The sequence below is a fragment of the Lynx rufus genome, unplaced genomic scaffold (assembly GCF_022079265.1).
Source record: "Lynx rufus isolate CCGP_SWC_20201006 ecotype Redwood Valley unplaced genomic scaffold, mLynRuf1.p SCAF_16, whole genome shotgun sequence".
Classification (NCBI taxonomy): domain Eukaryota; kingdom Metazoa; phylum Chordata; class Mammalia; order Carnivora; family Felidae; genus Lynx; species Lynx rufus.
In genome coordinates this window covers 53,240,302-53,253,575 of record NW_025814830.1, presented here as the reverse complement: position 1 = coordinate 53,253,575, position 13,274 = coordinate 53,240,302, and the positions used below count along the sequence as shown (strand labels likewise).

The following is a 13,274-nucleotide window of genomic DNA, read 5'->3' as shown; positions in this document are numbered from 1 at the left end:
TATAGTGTATCTTTTAGAAGCGTATACGTCATAACAAAGAAAAGCCAAGTTATTTTCCCATTTCATCCTCTGAAAAGATCCAGGTCATTTTCTCAAGCGTCCAAGAGATCATTAAAAAAACAACTTGGGGGCGCCTGGGTGGCGCAGTCGGTTAAGCGTCCGACTTCAGCCAGGTCACGATCTCGCGGTCCGTGAGTTCGAGCCCCGCGTCGGGCTCTGTGCTGAACGCTTGCTCGGAGCCTGGAGCCTGCTTCGGATGCTGCGTCTCCCTCTCTCTCTGCCCCTCCCCCGCTTGCACTCTGTCCCTCTCCCTCAAAGTAAATGAACTTTATTGAACATGCAGTGCCCGTTCTGTGTCAAATAAGGTTTGAGATTTTTGAAAAAAATCATCGACAACATACGACGCATAACCGATCACAAAACCGAACACGGCCGTGATAGGTTTCGGGAAAACTAGCTAACACGGGCACAGAAAGTGACATTTCACTGAAGCTAGGGTTGACCTTGGAAAAAACTACTAAGAGACTCTTCTCCCCCCCGTTTATACCTCAACCCCAGCCTCGTGGATAAATTCTTTCGGTCTCTGAACGGAAAAATGACTCCGCGATAGACAAGCGGATTGACACCCAGCAAATATTCAAAAGGCCTCAATTTCTGAGAGAGAGAGAGAGAGAGAGAGAGAGAGAAATCGCTTGGCTAGCGGGAGGGCTGCAGAGCGGTGTGGACGAACACGGCGACACTCCAGTTCTATCACAGGTTGATCACAGGAAGTGAAGGATTGTTCCACAGAAAAGACTCTAAAAATAGAATCCGCCCCATCAATCGCTTCAGAAAAATCACGTAATCACAAAGGCAATTTAAAAACTTCACTACCACCTCCTAAGACAAGATTTAACGAAGGGAAGGCACAGATAATTTTTTGCTTTTTTCCAAACAGGCTGAGAAGGATTCTAAAAAAAGAACTGGTATTAATATTGTAATTAGGGGAGAAATACTGGAGACACGCGCTCGAAAATCAGGGGCAAAACAAAGATAGCTGATGTAGCACCGGGAACAGGACTTCAGAACGGGGTGGGGGGGGGGGGACACAGAGATCGGGGGGCCGCACAGCAGAAATGAGTCAGCGCACTGGTTTGCAGCTCACGCCAGGACTGCGCAGCAACAAAAGCAAACGGGCCAACCCAGGTCGGTGACGAAGCGTTTGAAGTAACCGAGGAGCTGAGCTGCGTTTCTACCGCCGGAAAGCAGTTTGAAGAAAACGCAAGCGAAAGAAGTGCCCATCACGGCTGCAAAAACCATCAACTCGGCCGCTAAAAACACACCGTCACGTGCGCGGGCTTTCCGAGCGCAGGGTGTCCGAAACCGGTCCGAGGTGAACGGGGAGACAGGAAAATCCTCTCCTTGGTGGGGAGTTCGGTGTCCCCTCTGAACAGTTCACGGCCAAAGAGCAGGAAGTAACCACGCGCGTTCGTGTCGTCGCGAGACGGCACTGCTGGGAAGGGGCTTCATCTCCGGGAGCCCCGTGGGGCCGGGCGGTGAGGGTCCCGCAGCCCGTCCGGCCGACACCCTTGTCCGCGCAGGGATTCCAGAGCCTGGGGTCCCTTCCATGCTCCCTGGCCACCCACCGCCCACCTGACACATTCAGAGCGTCCAACCACAGTCCGGGCACACGAACGACGACAGGCGACCGGTCTCACACGATATTAAAATGCGCTTGAGGAAAGCAAGACTCGGGACGGCAGGACACGACCACAGGAATGGAAACGTGGGTTGAGTGGAGGCACACGATGAGGCCCAGCAATTCTGAGACCTGCAGGAAGCCAGGGACGCCCTAACACACGGCAGGGTACCCCCTGAAAAACCCGAAGACGCTAATACGTCTGACGCACCGAGTACCGTCTGAAACACACACACGGAATCGGTCTTACGTCCGCCTGGGCATACAGCAGGAGCCTAATGAGAAAACAGTCACCTCTGCTCTGTGCCAGGCCCCGAGCTAAGCACCTGAGAGACCTTATCTCATTCGATCCCCGTAAGGGACTCTAAGGTGAATGCTGGAGAAACTGAGGCCCGCCGGGGGGGGGGGGCAGCAACTGGCTCGGGGTCCTTCAGCCAGGTCTACGTGTCCCTCCAGTGTGTGTCTTGCTCCCTCCCCCACCCCACCCCTGCCTCCCCACGTGCCTTGCTCAGCGTGCGACGCTCCCCTCCCAGCTGACCGAGCCCCCAGTCACCCCCGGCCTGGCCCAGAGTCCGCACCTCCTGCCGGGTCCCTGACTCCGCTCCCTTCTCCTTCCGGCCAGCAGCTGTGGCCATCTAGCTATGGACCCTGCAGGGATCACCCTTCCGAGCCTGTTTCCAGAGCTCTGAAATGGGGGCGGCGACAGGGTGACAGTGGCCACACACAGGGCAGCAGCGAGGATTAACCTGAGCATTGAATCCCGGCCATCGCGGGTCCTCAGCCAACTTAGCGCCTCTTCTCCGGACGCAGCGAAGGGACACGGCCCCCCTGCCCCTCCAGCAGCCACCAGCCCAGTGGGGTGTGGACTCGGGGGCTGGGGGACCGGCTGCTTCCGCCCACGTGCGCTTCAACAGAGAAGGCGCGACGTCCGGCCCCCACCCTGGCCCCGGCCCCCTGCCTTCTGTCCTCCTCCGGGGCACATGCTAACAAGGGGGTGACAGGACTGGGGGCTGAGCCGCTGGAGCCACACGGGAGGCCTCTCCCCAGGCCACGCAGGGGTCCCCGCACCGGGCCTGCTGCCTGGACAGGGTTCGCACACCGGACACGGCCTGAAACCTCGATCGGGTGCAGACGCACGAACACGCCCCTTTCGCTCCCCTTCCTGCCTCGTAACCCGGGGAGGAGGGTGAGATCGTTAGGGTCCACACCTGTCCGAGGACCCTGACGGGCTCGGGGCGGCTGCCGCTCCCTCTCCGCGACGGCAGGCCGGGCCGTGCCCGATTCTGGGACAGGGCCTCACGCGCCAACCTGCCACTGGCCAGGGCCGTTCACTTCACAGTTGAACCCAGCTCCCTGCGGGAGCCCCAAGGAAAGCCCACCCCGGACCCAACCCCTGTCGCCACAAATCCAGGCACCCAGGGGTGAGGACGCCCCGTAAGAACCCTAACCAGCACTCAGACCTTGGAGCCCCAGGGCCGCCCACGCCTACCCACCTTCTTGGTGTAGCCCATGGCCTTCAGAACAGAGTGATTCAAGGTCTCCAGGGAGGCCAGGACGTCCTCATAATCCCCCATGTGGTCCACAAAGTAATCTGAGGGAGGGGAAAGCAAAGGTCAGGGGTCACAGGAGGAGGATTCTACCCCAGCCCTCGGGCCTTCCCGTGCATCCCACCTGTGCCCCCGGGACTCCCGGGTCCCGTCCCCCGACCCCAGTCCTGGTCCCTGCAGATCGGGCACCTACCACACAGTTCCTTAGTGTCCACGTGGCTGCAGAGAGAAGGAGGGAGACTCAGGTCAGGCCTGTCCCGTCCCAGCCGCCCTCCCCGCCCCCCCCCTCCCCCCCCGCCCCACCAGCACGCAGGGCCCGGAGCTCGTCAAACACCTGCCGTGCCTCCTCTCCGGACCATCCTACGTGCCGGCACCTGAGCCAAGTTCACAGGTGAGGCGCAGCAGGTAAACGATGCCCTGCCCCCCACCCGGAAGGACAGAGCAGGGATCCACCTCTGCGTGACCTCTGACCCCACTACCACTCATTTCCTCTCCCCTGCTGGGCCGACCGTGTCCCGAGCACATAGGACCAAGAATGGGTCTAAGTCAGGGGCTGGGCAAAGGGAGGGGAAGGGACAGAAGGTGGAGGGCCCAGGACTCTGACAGGCTGTCAACAAAACTCGTGTGACACACGGCCCCCCGGCATCCCTGCCTGCTGGGTCCTGGGACAGCCGTCCTCGTGCCCACCCCAGCCCTGGGGTCCCACAGCCCCATTCCTAAGGCGTGGAGAGGACTGGGCCCCTCCTCGGAGGACGCTAAGCACCGAAATGCCACCCAGGCTGGTGAAGGTGCACACAGCAGCCTCAGAGCAGAGACGTGACGGCAGGGTGTGCGGGGGGCGGATGCCAAGGGACCCGAGCGTCTGTGCAGTTCTGGGAGCCTTGCCCTGTCTGGGCGCCAGCTCCCTCACTGAGAGAGGAGGGGCTCCCTGGGGTAGAGAGCTCGGGGAACCCCAGGTGCCCAAGACGCTTTCTGGAAGAAGGCTCCTGGGGCCCCATAAACCTGGGTTCAGAGGCTTGGCCAGCCCTGTCTTGGGAAGCTCCTTGAATTCCCACCACACGTTAAATGTTCTGACGAGTCCCGCAGAGAGGAAGCCTGTTTCGGTTGGGCTGAAACTAGGATTTTACCACTCTGATCCACGTGAACTGTTTTGGGCAGAAAGCCTACTTAGCATCCCAAGGAGCAAATGTTTATAGGTCACACCCCAGGGAATGCTGGAGAGACTCATCCTAGAAGTCTTTAGAGTTCTGCCCTTCTAGAAGGTCATGGCTAAACTCTCTGACCGATGCCTCCACTCGCCCTGGCCCTTTCAAAGCTCCCTGGGGATCACAGAGGCCTCCATCCGTCTCCAGAAACAAAGCCCTTCACTGGGTCTACAGCAGAAAGCTGTTTCTTTGACGCGGCCTTCCTTGGACAAGGACACCCGGCCACCTGGTCCCCAGCCTGTGCCTCCCAGGACACTCAGCCCGGGCCTCTGGTCCAGGTGGCTACTGTGCTGGGTCCCTTGCAAACAGGCTCGGTAGCAGCTCCTTGTCCGCACTAGGCCCGTCTGTCTCAGGGGACCCCAACTCATCAAATCTGCTTCACGCAGCACCCCCCGCCCCCGGAACTCGGGTCCCCATCGCCTGAGCGGGGCCCGAGGAAGGTGACCGGGTGGGGGGCGGAGAAGGGGGCTGGGGCTCATCCTGCCTGGGGAATCCCAGGCAACGAGGGAGGCTGCCAGGTAGGGCAAGCGTGAGTGGAGCATACGCTTGGCACTTGACTTGGGGGTGGGTGAGGCCAGAGTTTCTGGTTAGTTCTGAGACGCAAGCTCGGGGGGTTATGACGGGTTGCCTCGGACACCGAGCTAGAAGCCGGGTTGAAGGGAGAGCGAGGATGCGTATCTGGTTGGTCCGGTCGAAGACAGGACCGGTGAGGACCAAGGTGATAGAGTTGACCCTGGGGCCAGGGTCACTCACACCAGGGCTTGAGTTCGCAGAAGGGTGACATCCCTGCCACTGTTCCCTTTCTGTTACCCTGCGTCCGTGCTGCAAGACGTAGGGTCCCTTCTTCCGTAGCCACGTGTGCTCAGAAGACAACTTTGCCGGCACAACAGCGTCCTGCCCACGCCCCCAGGTCACCCCAGCCGGCAGTGGGACGGGGGGTGGGGGGGTGGCCAGACAGATCCGAGGTTTGGATCAGCCAGTGTGGGGGTGTTTCAGGGGTCCTGCTCCTCCAGGGGGGTGGGAAACGGAGACCGCTCACTAGCTGCCGAGGAAGAAGCTCCCCCCGCCCCACACCCGCCGGACGCCCCTGCCCCGACAAGCGGGACCTCGCTCACTTAGTGTTGTCGGAGTCGATGGTGTGGAAGAGAGCCTCCAGATCCTTGTCATCGAGGACGCCATCTGCGAAGAAAAGCTGGAACTCCTCCAGGGACAGCTTCCCATCGTCTGCGAGGGAGGGAAGGAGGAGAGAGGGCAGCCGGTGTCTAAGAGATAAGACATCCCAGATCCCGACAGTCCCCGGCCACCACACCCCAGCCAGATCCTCTGTGCCTGCCCCGGGACTGCCCGAAGTGACCAGCACCCTCCAGCGCACAGAAAATCCCCGCCTTCTCCAGCTAATTCCCAAGCCGACACATCAACACCCTCTCGCAGCTACTCCCCGAACCCACAGCGACTACAAGCAGTAGCCAGTTGGCTCAGGCTCACGACGGCCACGGTCAACGCACACACAGCCCCTGCTCCGTGCCGGCTCATCTCTCCCCTGATTCGCCCGAGCACCTGCGGTGGGTACCGTTGAAGGCAGCACCACGGCAAAGCCGGGCCGTCTGAGGACCCTTCTCTCTTGCTTCCAAATGCCCAGACGACCCCCCACCCATATCTGCATCATCTCCAGCCCCAGCACCCAGGTCCTGACTCAGGGGAGGGGACACCCTCTTTCCTCTCTGCCCCGTCCGCAGGGCAGACCCCGGGCCCACACCTTCACAGCTGCCAGCAGGGAGGGACTTCCCACCCTGCCACCACGAAGACACCAAACCGCAAGGCAAGGAGGGGGCGGGCCTGGCGGGGGGCCAGCCTCTGTGGTCCTGAGATGAGAGGGGCCCCACGGGTCACTGAGGGGCTCCAAGCAGCCAGCCAGCGACTCTGGGAGAGGCGGGACCGAGCTCCCACCCTCAGCAACTTGCACTTGGGCACACCTGCTGCGAGCTGACCTCTGCCCCCTGCAGCCACGACCCCTTCCTCAGGGAGCTCACGCTCCTTAAAGGAGCCGCGTCTGCGGCGGGCAGTTGGAAGTGAGGGAGAGGGCAGCCCCCAGCCCCTCCCCGCAGACCGCCTTCCATTACTTCCAGCCAGGCTGCAATCAAAGCCCCTGGAAGCCCTCGAGGGTACGTCTGCGTGGGTTAGAAAGGGATGGCCCTCCTTGGATGGGAGGGAGAGGCAGGTGTGGCCCCGTATCAGGACTGGGCCGGGCACGGAAGGCAGGCCGGATCTGAGGTCCTCCCTTCCATCCGGAAGGGGCCCGACCATACACGGCAGGCCCAGCTGGGCCCAGAGCAGAAGCATTCTCTTGTATCGTATTTTTTAAGAGGTTTTTTTTTTTAAGTTATCTATTTGAAGGGGGGGGGGTGCTGAGCAGGGGAGGGGCAGGGAGAAAGGGAGAGAGAGAAGTCCACCCAGGGTCCGCATTGCACGCTGAGCCCGACACGGGGCTTGACCTCATGACTGAGAAACCATGACCTGAGCCGAAATCAAGAGTCAGACGCTTAACCGACAGAGCCACCCAGGTGCCCCTTTTTAAAGATTTTACCTTTAAAAAAAAAAAAGTTTATTTTTGAGAGAGACACACACACACACACACACACACACACACACACACACACACGCAGAGTGTGAGCGGGGGAGGGGCAGAGAGCGAGGGAGACGGAATCCGAAGCAGGCTCCAGGCTCCCAGCTATGAGCGCAGTCTGACCTGGGGCTTGAACTCACGAACCACAAGATCACGGGGAGCCGAGGGCGAGTCTGCGCCCTGTGGACGCGTGCTGACCGACCGGTCGTGGTGGCCAGGGGCACAGAGTCGGGGTGGCGGTGTGGGGGGGGATCTCCCTGCCCCTGTCTCCTCCTGCCTGTCCTGCCCGGGCACCTGCATCCGGGGTGCCCTGTGGAGGGCAGGCAAGAGACGCCCGCCGAGCACGGCCTTCCTGGCTGACATTTCCCTTCAATGTCCTGCCTCAGCCCGGATGAACCCAGAGCGGCTAATGAGGGGAGAAACGCCTGCCCGGGCTTCTGTGCGATCAGAGGCACAGCCCCGGCCCCCCCACTCTCAGCAAGGACCCCCGAGCGGGCGGCCGTGTGCGGGCGTCTTGGCTAATGAGCACGAGCTCAGCCTCTGTCACGGGGACCTTTCAAACGGCCGCAGGCTGCTAGCGTCCACGTCCCTGGGGACAAACGCACCCTGGCGCCCGGCCGTCTGCTGGACGCCCCGCGCCGCCCTTCCAAGGCCCCAGGCCCCTGACCCTCGGCCTCCCCTCGGAAGCCTCGACGGGTCTCTATCTCAGCGCAGAAGCCTCTGTCCCGGGAGCCGTCAGCACAGGCCGGCCCAGAGCGCTCGGCCCTGGACCCCAGGGACTTAGGGGAGGGGACCATACCCCGCCTGGCACCCCCTCCCCCTCCAACCCGGCATCTTCCGCAGCGGACGCCGGGGGCAGGGACTGAGTGAAGCCACTGCGTGTGTAGTTCTAGCCGCACTCACTCCCGGCCAGACGTGTTCTCAAGCCAGGCTGGACGGGGTCAGAACCGCCCAGGCTGCTCCCCAGCCAGGGGTCTACGGTCCCGCCCCTGCTCGGTCTGGGCCTCGCTTTGGCCGTCTGTAAAATGGGGGCGGGTGCTTCTTACCCCAGCAGGAGCACAGTGAGGCCCCAGTGACGTGCCTAATGGGTGCCCCATGGCCCCTGGCAGCTCCCCGGATGGAAGGCACAGGTGGGAACCCCACACCCGTGGGCAAACCAAGGCGTCCGCGGCCACGGGCGGTGCTGGGCTCAGGGTCTCCCACGGCAGGTGTCCCCGGGTCCCGTGCCGGCTCCACCAAGGCCCTCTGAGAGGGGACTGGTGTCATCACGGCCCACTTACAGATGGGGAAACCGAGGCCCCAGCTGACTGGCCTGAGCTCACAGAGCTGCCAAGTGGCCGAGCCGGGACTCGAACCCAGGAGTCCCTGTGACACAGAAGGGACTCTTCCCCGGAAGCGTCCCTGGAACCGACATCACACTCCCGCATTAATCCTGGGGACAACCCCCCCAGGGCCACTCGGCGGTGGCCAGGAAGACCCGAAGCCCCTGGAGGAGAATGGGCTCGGCCCCTCTGGGGCCCATGGAGCGAAGTCAGGGGACCCCAGAGCAGTCCCTGGGGTGGAAACTCGGCCTCTGACAAGGTAACAAGTGACGAGGAGGAAACCCCACCTCTGTCTGAGGGCGGCCGGTGAGCCACCCGCCCACGTGTGCCACACACATACACCCACACACACAGGGCCACGCGCACCGTGTCGAGCGGCAGTTACGGAGACACGGCCGTCCGGACCCACGGACACCTGCCGGGAGACGCACAGCCAGACCCACAGCGCTGCGTCCCAGGGTCGTGCACCCGCGCCCCCCGCGCCGGCAGACCCGTTACCCGTAAGCCCGCAAACGTCTGCTGGGGACCCACTGCGTGCGAGCATCGGGCCCACGCCAGGGACAAGCCCCGAGTCCTGCGTGTCAAGTGCTCACGACGTGCCACGGGGTCCTGGCCACTGCACTCTGAGGTCGCCAGAGAGACGCCTGTGTCAGGGATCAAGCCCCTTGACCTCCTCTGTAGCCTCTGAAGCTGCTTGAGAAGAGCTGCCACGACCCCTTCTCGGATCACTGAAGCCCCCGCCCCCCCGGCCCCCTCCCTCCGCCCTGCTCCACGTGGAGCTGCTGGGGAGAGTCCTGTGTCCCAGTCGGCCTGGGAGGCGCCGCTGTCATGCCCGAGGAGGGGGACAAGGGATGGAGACCCCTGGCTGTGCACCCCAGCCCCCGAGGCCTCACGTCGCACCCCCAACACCATGGGGGGGGCGGGTCAGCCGTAACCGCCGGGGCCAGGGAGGGAGGGGTTCGGGGGACCCGGGTGAGAGCTGCCGCCTTCAACTCCAGCCCGTGCAGGAGGCGCTGGGGCCTGAGGGCCCTGGGGACAGGCACCGGGGCCCCTGTCCCCCACCCTGCCCCCCGGCAGGGGCCCTGACACTTGATCAACTTTCCCCGCGAACAAAACAAACCGTGAGCCCTGCTTGATTCTCTCGTGGACTCTGTCGCCACATCTCCTCGCTCCACACCCAAGGCAGTAGGCGAGTTAAGCGTTCTCACCCCACTTTAGAGATGGGCAAGACCGAGGCCCGCGGAGAGACCGTGCCTTGGTGACAGTCCGGGGAGAGTCGCCCGGGGCCCAGCGATGAGGACAGCGGTATTTACAGGAAGTGGTACTGACTTGTGCTGCAGCTGTGAGGCTCAGACGGGCCTTGCGAGGCTGGGAGGCGGGAGCCTCTCCGAGAAGTCAGGAGAAGTCTGACTTCTCTCTGCTGGCCACGACGGGCCACTCACGTGGCTGGGGAGGGGGCGTGGCGTGGGGAAAAGTTCGGGGGTCTGCAGCACAACCTTGACTGCCTTCGTGCAGCTGGGCGGCCCCGGGCAAGTCACTTAACCTCCCTGGGCCACTCCGGAATCGTCAGGACAGGAGCGGCAGCCGTGAGTGTGTGAGGTCGCGGTGAGGAAAGAGGCACCAGGGCCGAGAGTGAGGCTGGGGGCTTCCGTGAAGGGTGGTCCCTGGGCACCCCCCACCCGGGCCGCTCTGGCCCAGTCCAGCTGCGTGAGGGCGATGATGGCTCACCAGCACGTCCCGCACGACAGACGTCTTAGCATCCGAGATGGCCACACGCCGAACCCCGCGGCATCCCTACCGCGCGGGAACTACGGGAATGCCCCCAGACGCAGATAGGGAAACTGAGGCACAAGGCAGCACCGGCCTGTGGTGTTCTGACCTCCGAGGCCCGTACTTGTCGCCGGCACGTTCAAGGCCGTCCACGCCCCCACCCCTCGGCCCTCCCCCCCCCCCCCCCCCCCCCCCGAGGCGCCGGGACGGGAAGAGCCGGGGCCTCCTTCAGGGGACAGCCCGGGAGGGGAACTCACCGTTTTTGTCCGCACGTCGGAAAATCTGCAGGGAAGAGAGGTGGCGTCAGTGAGGGGCCCAGAGGGGCGGGCGCCCTCCAGCGGCCTCTGACTCATCTCGAGATCCCCCTCCTCCCGGGAGGAGACCCCGGCTGGGATCCAGGGCGGGAGGGATGTTTCAGGCGGAGTCCTCCCTGCCGCCGGGGAGGAAGCTGCGCCCACTCGCCTTCTGTGCCGCCAGCCCACCCACGACCGCACTGACAGACACGCGCACGCACACGTGGACACACGCACGCTCACACCCAGCCGCGGGCCCGCGGGTGTGCCCCCGGAGCCACTGGTCCACGCGGCTTTCCCACCGTGCCACGCTCGGTCACACGCTCAGAAGCCGTGTCCCGTGGACGCGGCCACACGCCTCGCACCATTGCACCCCTAGGGGAGCCCCGGTTTCCTCCAGCGGGGTGGCTTAAGTCTGAACAGAGGCGTCTGCTAAGGGGACCTGGGGGGGGCCTGGCGACTGGACCCCCCAGGGGCAGGACTGGATTATTTCTTGGGTGGGGGAGTGGGCGGAAGCAGGCCACCAAGAGCTCAGAAAACCAGGTGCACTGCGGGTGCAAGTCTCTGGCTGCCGTGGGAGGGGATGGCGGAGGGACAGCCCAACCCCCGCCCCCCAAACATGAGCCGAGACCCCATAACCCCCCCCCACCCCGTGGTATTTTTGGGAGCGGATGAGCCACACTGATAAGAAGGGGGAGGCGGAGGCCCCACCCCCTCTGGCCATGCTACCTTGGGCCCAAGCCCTCAGGCCAAGGACAGATGTCCCCCCCATCCCTCCTAGCACCACACATGGTGACAGACTGAGGCAGCAGTTCAGGAAGGGCTTCTCAAACATCACCCCCTTCCCTTAGCTGAAACCCTAGTCTGGGGTACTGAGCAGGAGCAAATGTGGCTGGGGCAGAAGGGGGACAATTATCAGAGCACCGGGGCCCTCCCCCAAAGCCCCATCGTGGGCACTCCACACCCGTGCCCCTGACTGCAAAGTTCCCCGAGGCCAGGGTCCCACCCTCAGGTGCCCCCCTCCCCATGCCTCAGGCAAGTGAATGGTGCAGACCACGTGATGTGGTTCCGGGAGTCCGCTCATCACCCCATTTCCTAGATGAAGAAATGGGGTCTCGGGGACCCGCACACGCCAGCTTGAAGAGGGCACCAGAGCTCACTAAGCCGTACTGTTAGAAGCAGGAGGGGTGTGGACAGGGCTTCCCTACAAGGGCAGGCCCAGAGCTTTCGCCTCCAGAGCTAGGCTGGGGGTCCTGAGGGAGAGGATCCATCTGTGCGTGCGTGCGTGCGTGCGTGTGTGTGTGTGTGTGTGTGTCTGGGGGCGAGGCAGCCACAAGCACCCACGGCACAGCTCGCCCTTCCCCGCCCAGCCCTCTCTGCCTGGAGCCAACTGTGGGTTCCAGGAGACAGGAGGTTCGGGAGGGGAGAGGAAATCTACGCTCCCAGCCACCATCAAACACAGACACAACTCTCCCAGAAACCCAGCCCGCACAGGACCCTCCTCGGGACACGCACATCCTAGGCTCCGCTGTTACCGGGTGGGGGTGGTGCCCAGGACAGAGCCCCCCTACGCCTCCCCCGGGGAGCCTCCCCCCACCAGCAGTGAAATCTCCCTCCCACTCCTCGGGAGTGGGTGGCAGGAGGAGGTGGGCTTCCCAGAGGTGGGTGGCTTGGGTCCCAGGGGGAAGGGGGGCTTGAGTAGAGGGTATGGAGGATGGAGGGGGCTCCGAGTGGAGGGGGGGGTCGTGGGGGCCAGGATCCCAGAGGTGTCCAGGCTCAGAGCAGATGGGGGTAGTCCCAGCTGTACTGAAAGGAGAGGGGAAGACAGGGGTGGGGAGGGGGCTTCACTTTCAAAGAGGTGGTGGCTGGGGTGGAAAGGGGTTTTGGGGATGAGAACACAAGGTCTCAGGGTCTACCGCCAGAACGAGAAAAGGGAAACCAGAGTTAGGGGTTGGAAAAGTGGGGGGGGGGTGGTCTCAGAAAAGTAGCGATTCAGGCGATGATCCAGGATGGAAAGGAGGAGGGGGCCCGGAGGCGGCAGGTGCTCGCAACCGACAGCGGATGGGGGTAAAGGAGGAGGTGCAGGGCTGGGGAAAGGGTAAGGGCTCGGCCAGCATAAAAGTAGGGGGGCGGTGGCCGGCAAAGGGCTCCAGGGCTCGGAGAAGGTGGGGATCCCCAGAAGAGGAGAGAGGGAGCGGGTGGAAGGGGATCGTCCTGGTCCAGCGACAAGACTAGACCGGGATGGAGACCCGCCGGGACTTGCAGGGGCTGGGGTCGCGCTCTGGGACGCAGAGGGGCCGGGTGCGGGTCCTGCTCCGGGCCGCCGAGGGGAAAGCGCCCGGGGAGGGGGGTCCCCCGCCGGGGGAAGAGGGGGCCTCGCGGGTCCCGGCGGGGACTGAGGAAGGCGGCGTCGGGAGCGCCCCTGGTGGGAGGAGGGGGCTCGGGGTCCCGGCCGGCGCGTACTCACGTCCAGGATGACGGCGGTGCCCCCGCGCGGCGAGCCGGGCCCCGGGCCGGGGCCGGGGTCCGCGGCGGGGGCGTCGGGGGCGTCGGGGGCGTCGGGGGCCAGCGGCGCCCGGGGCTCGCCCATCCTGGCGCCCACCCAGCGCAGCAGCCCGCCCAGCGCCCGGCCCTGCGGCGGCGGCTCCCGGAGCAGCCTGTGCGCGCCGGCCCTGCACAGGCGCGCCGCCCGCTCGCACATCGCGCCGCGCCCGCCGCCGCCGCCCGGAAGCCCGCCGACCCCCGCCCGGCCCGCGGCCCGCCCCCGCGCGACCCCTCCCCGCCGCCGCCGCCCGCGCCGCCCGCGCCGCCCCGCCCTCCCTCCCGCGGCCCCGCG

General features: G+C 64.2%; 1 protein-coding gene across 2 annotated transcripts in view; it reads right to left on the bottom strand.

Moving 5' to 3' along the window:
• Positions 1-13,139, bottom strand: part of NECAB2 (N-terminal EF-hand calcium binding protein 2) — a 28,387-nt gene extending 15,248 nt beyond the window's left edge. For both annotated transcript variants that reach the window (XM_047079270.1, XM_047079271.1), the window contains exons 1-5: positions 12,906-13,139; positions 10,403-10,427; positions 5,546-5,654; positions 3,419-3,444; positions 3,172-3,269 (exon numbers count right to left, since the gene is read on the bottom strand). In XM_047079270.1, the coding sequence (XP_046935226.1) occupies positions 3,172-3,269; positions 3,419-3,444; positions 5,546-5,654; positions 10,403-10,427; positions 12,906-13,139 (492 nt within the window). The remainder of the gene's footprint in view (positions 1-3,171; positions 3,270-3,418; positions 3,445-5,545; positions 5,655-10,402; positions 10,428-12,905) is intronic.
• Between the last annotated feature and the right edge of the window lie 135 nt (positions 13,140-13,274).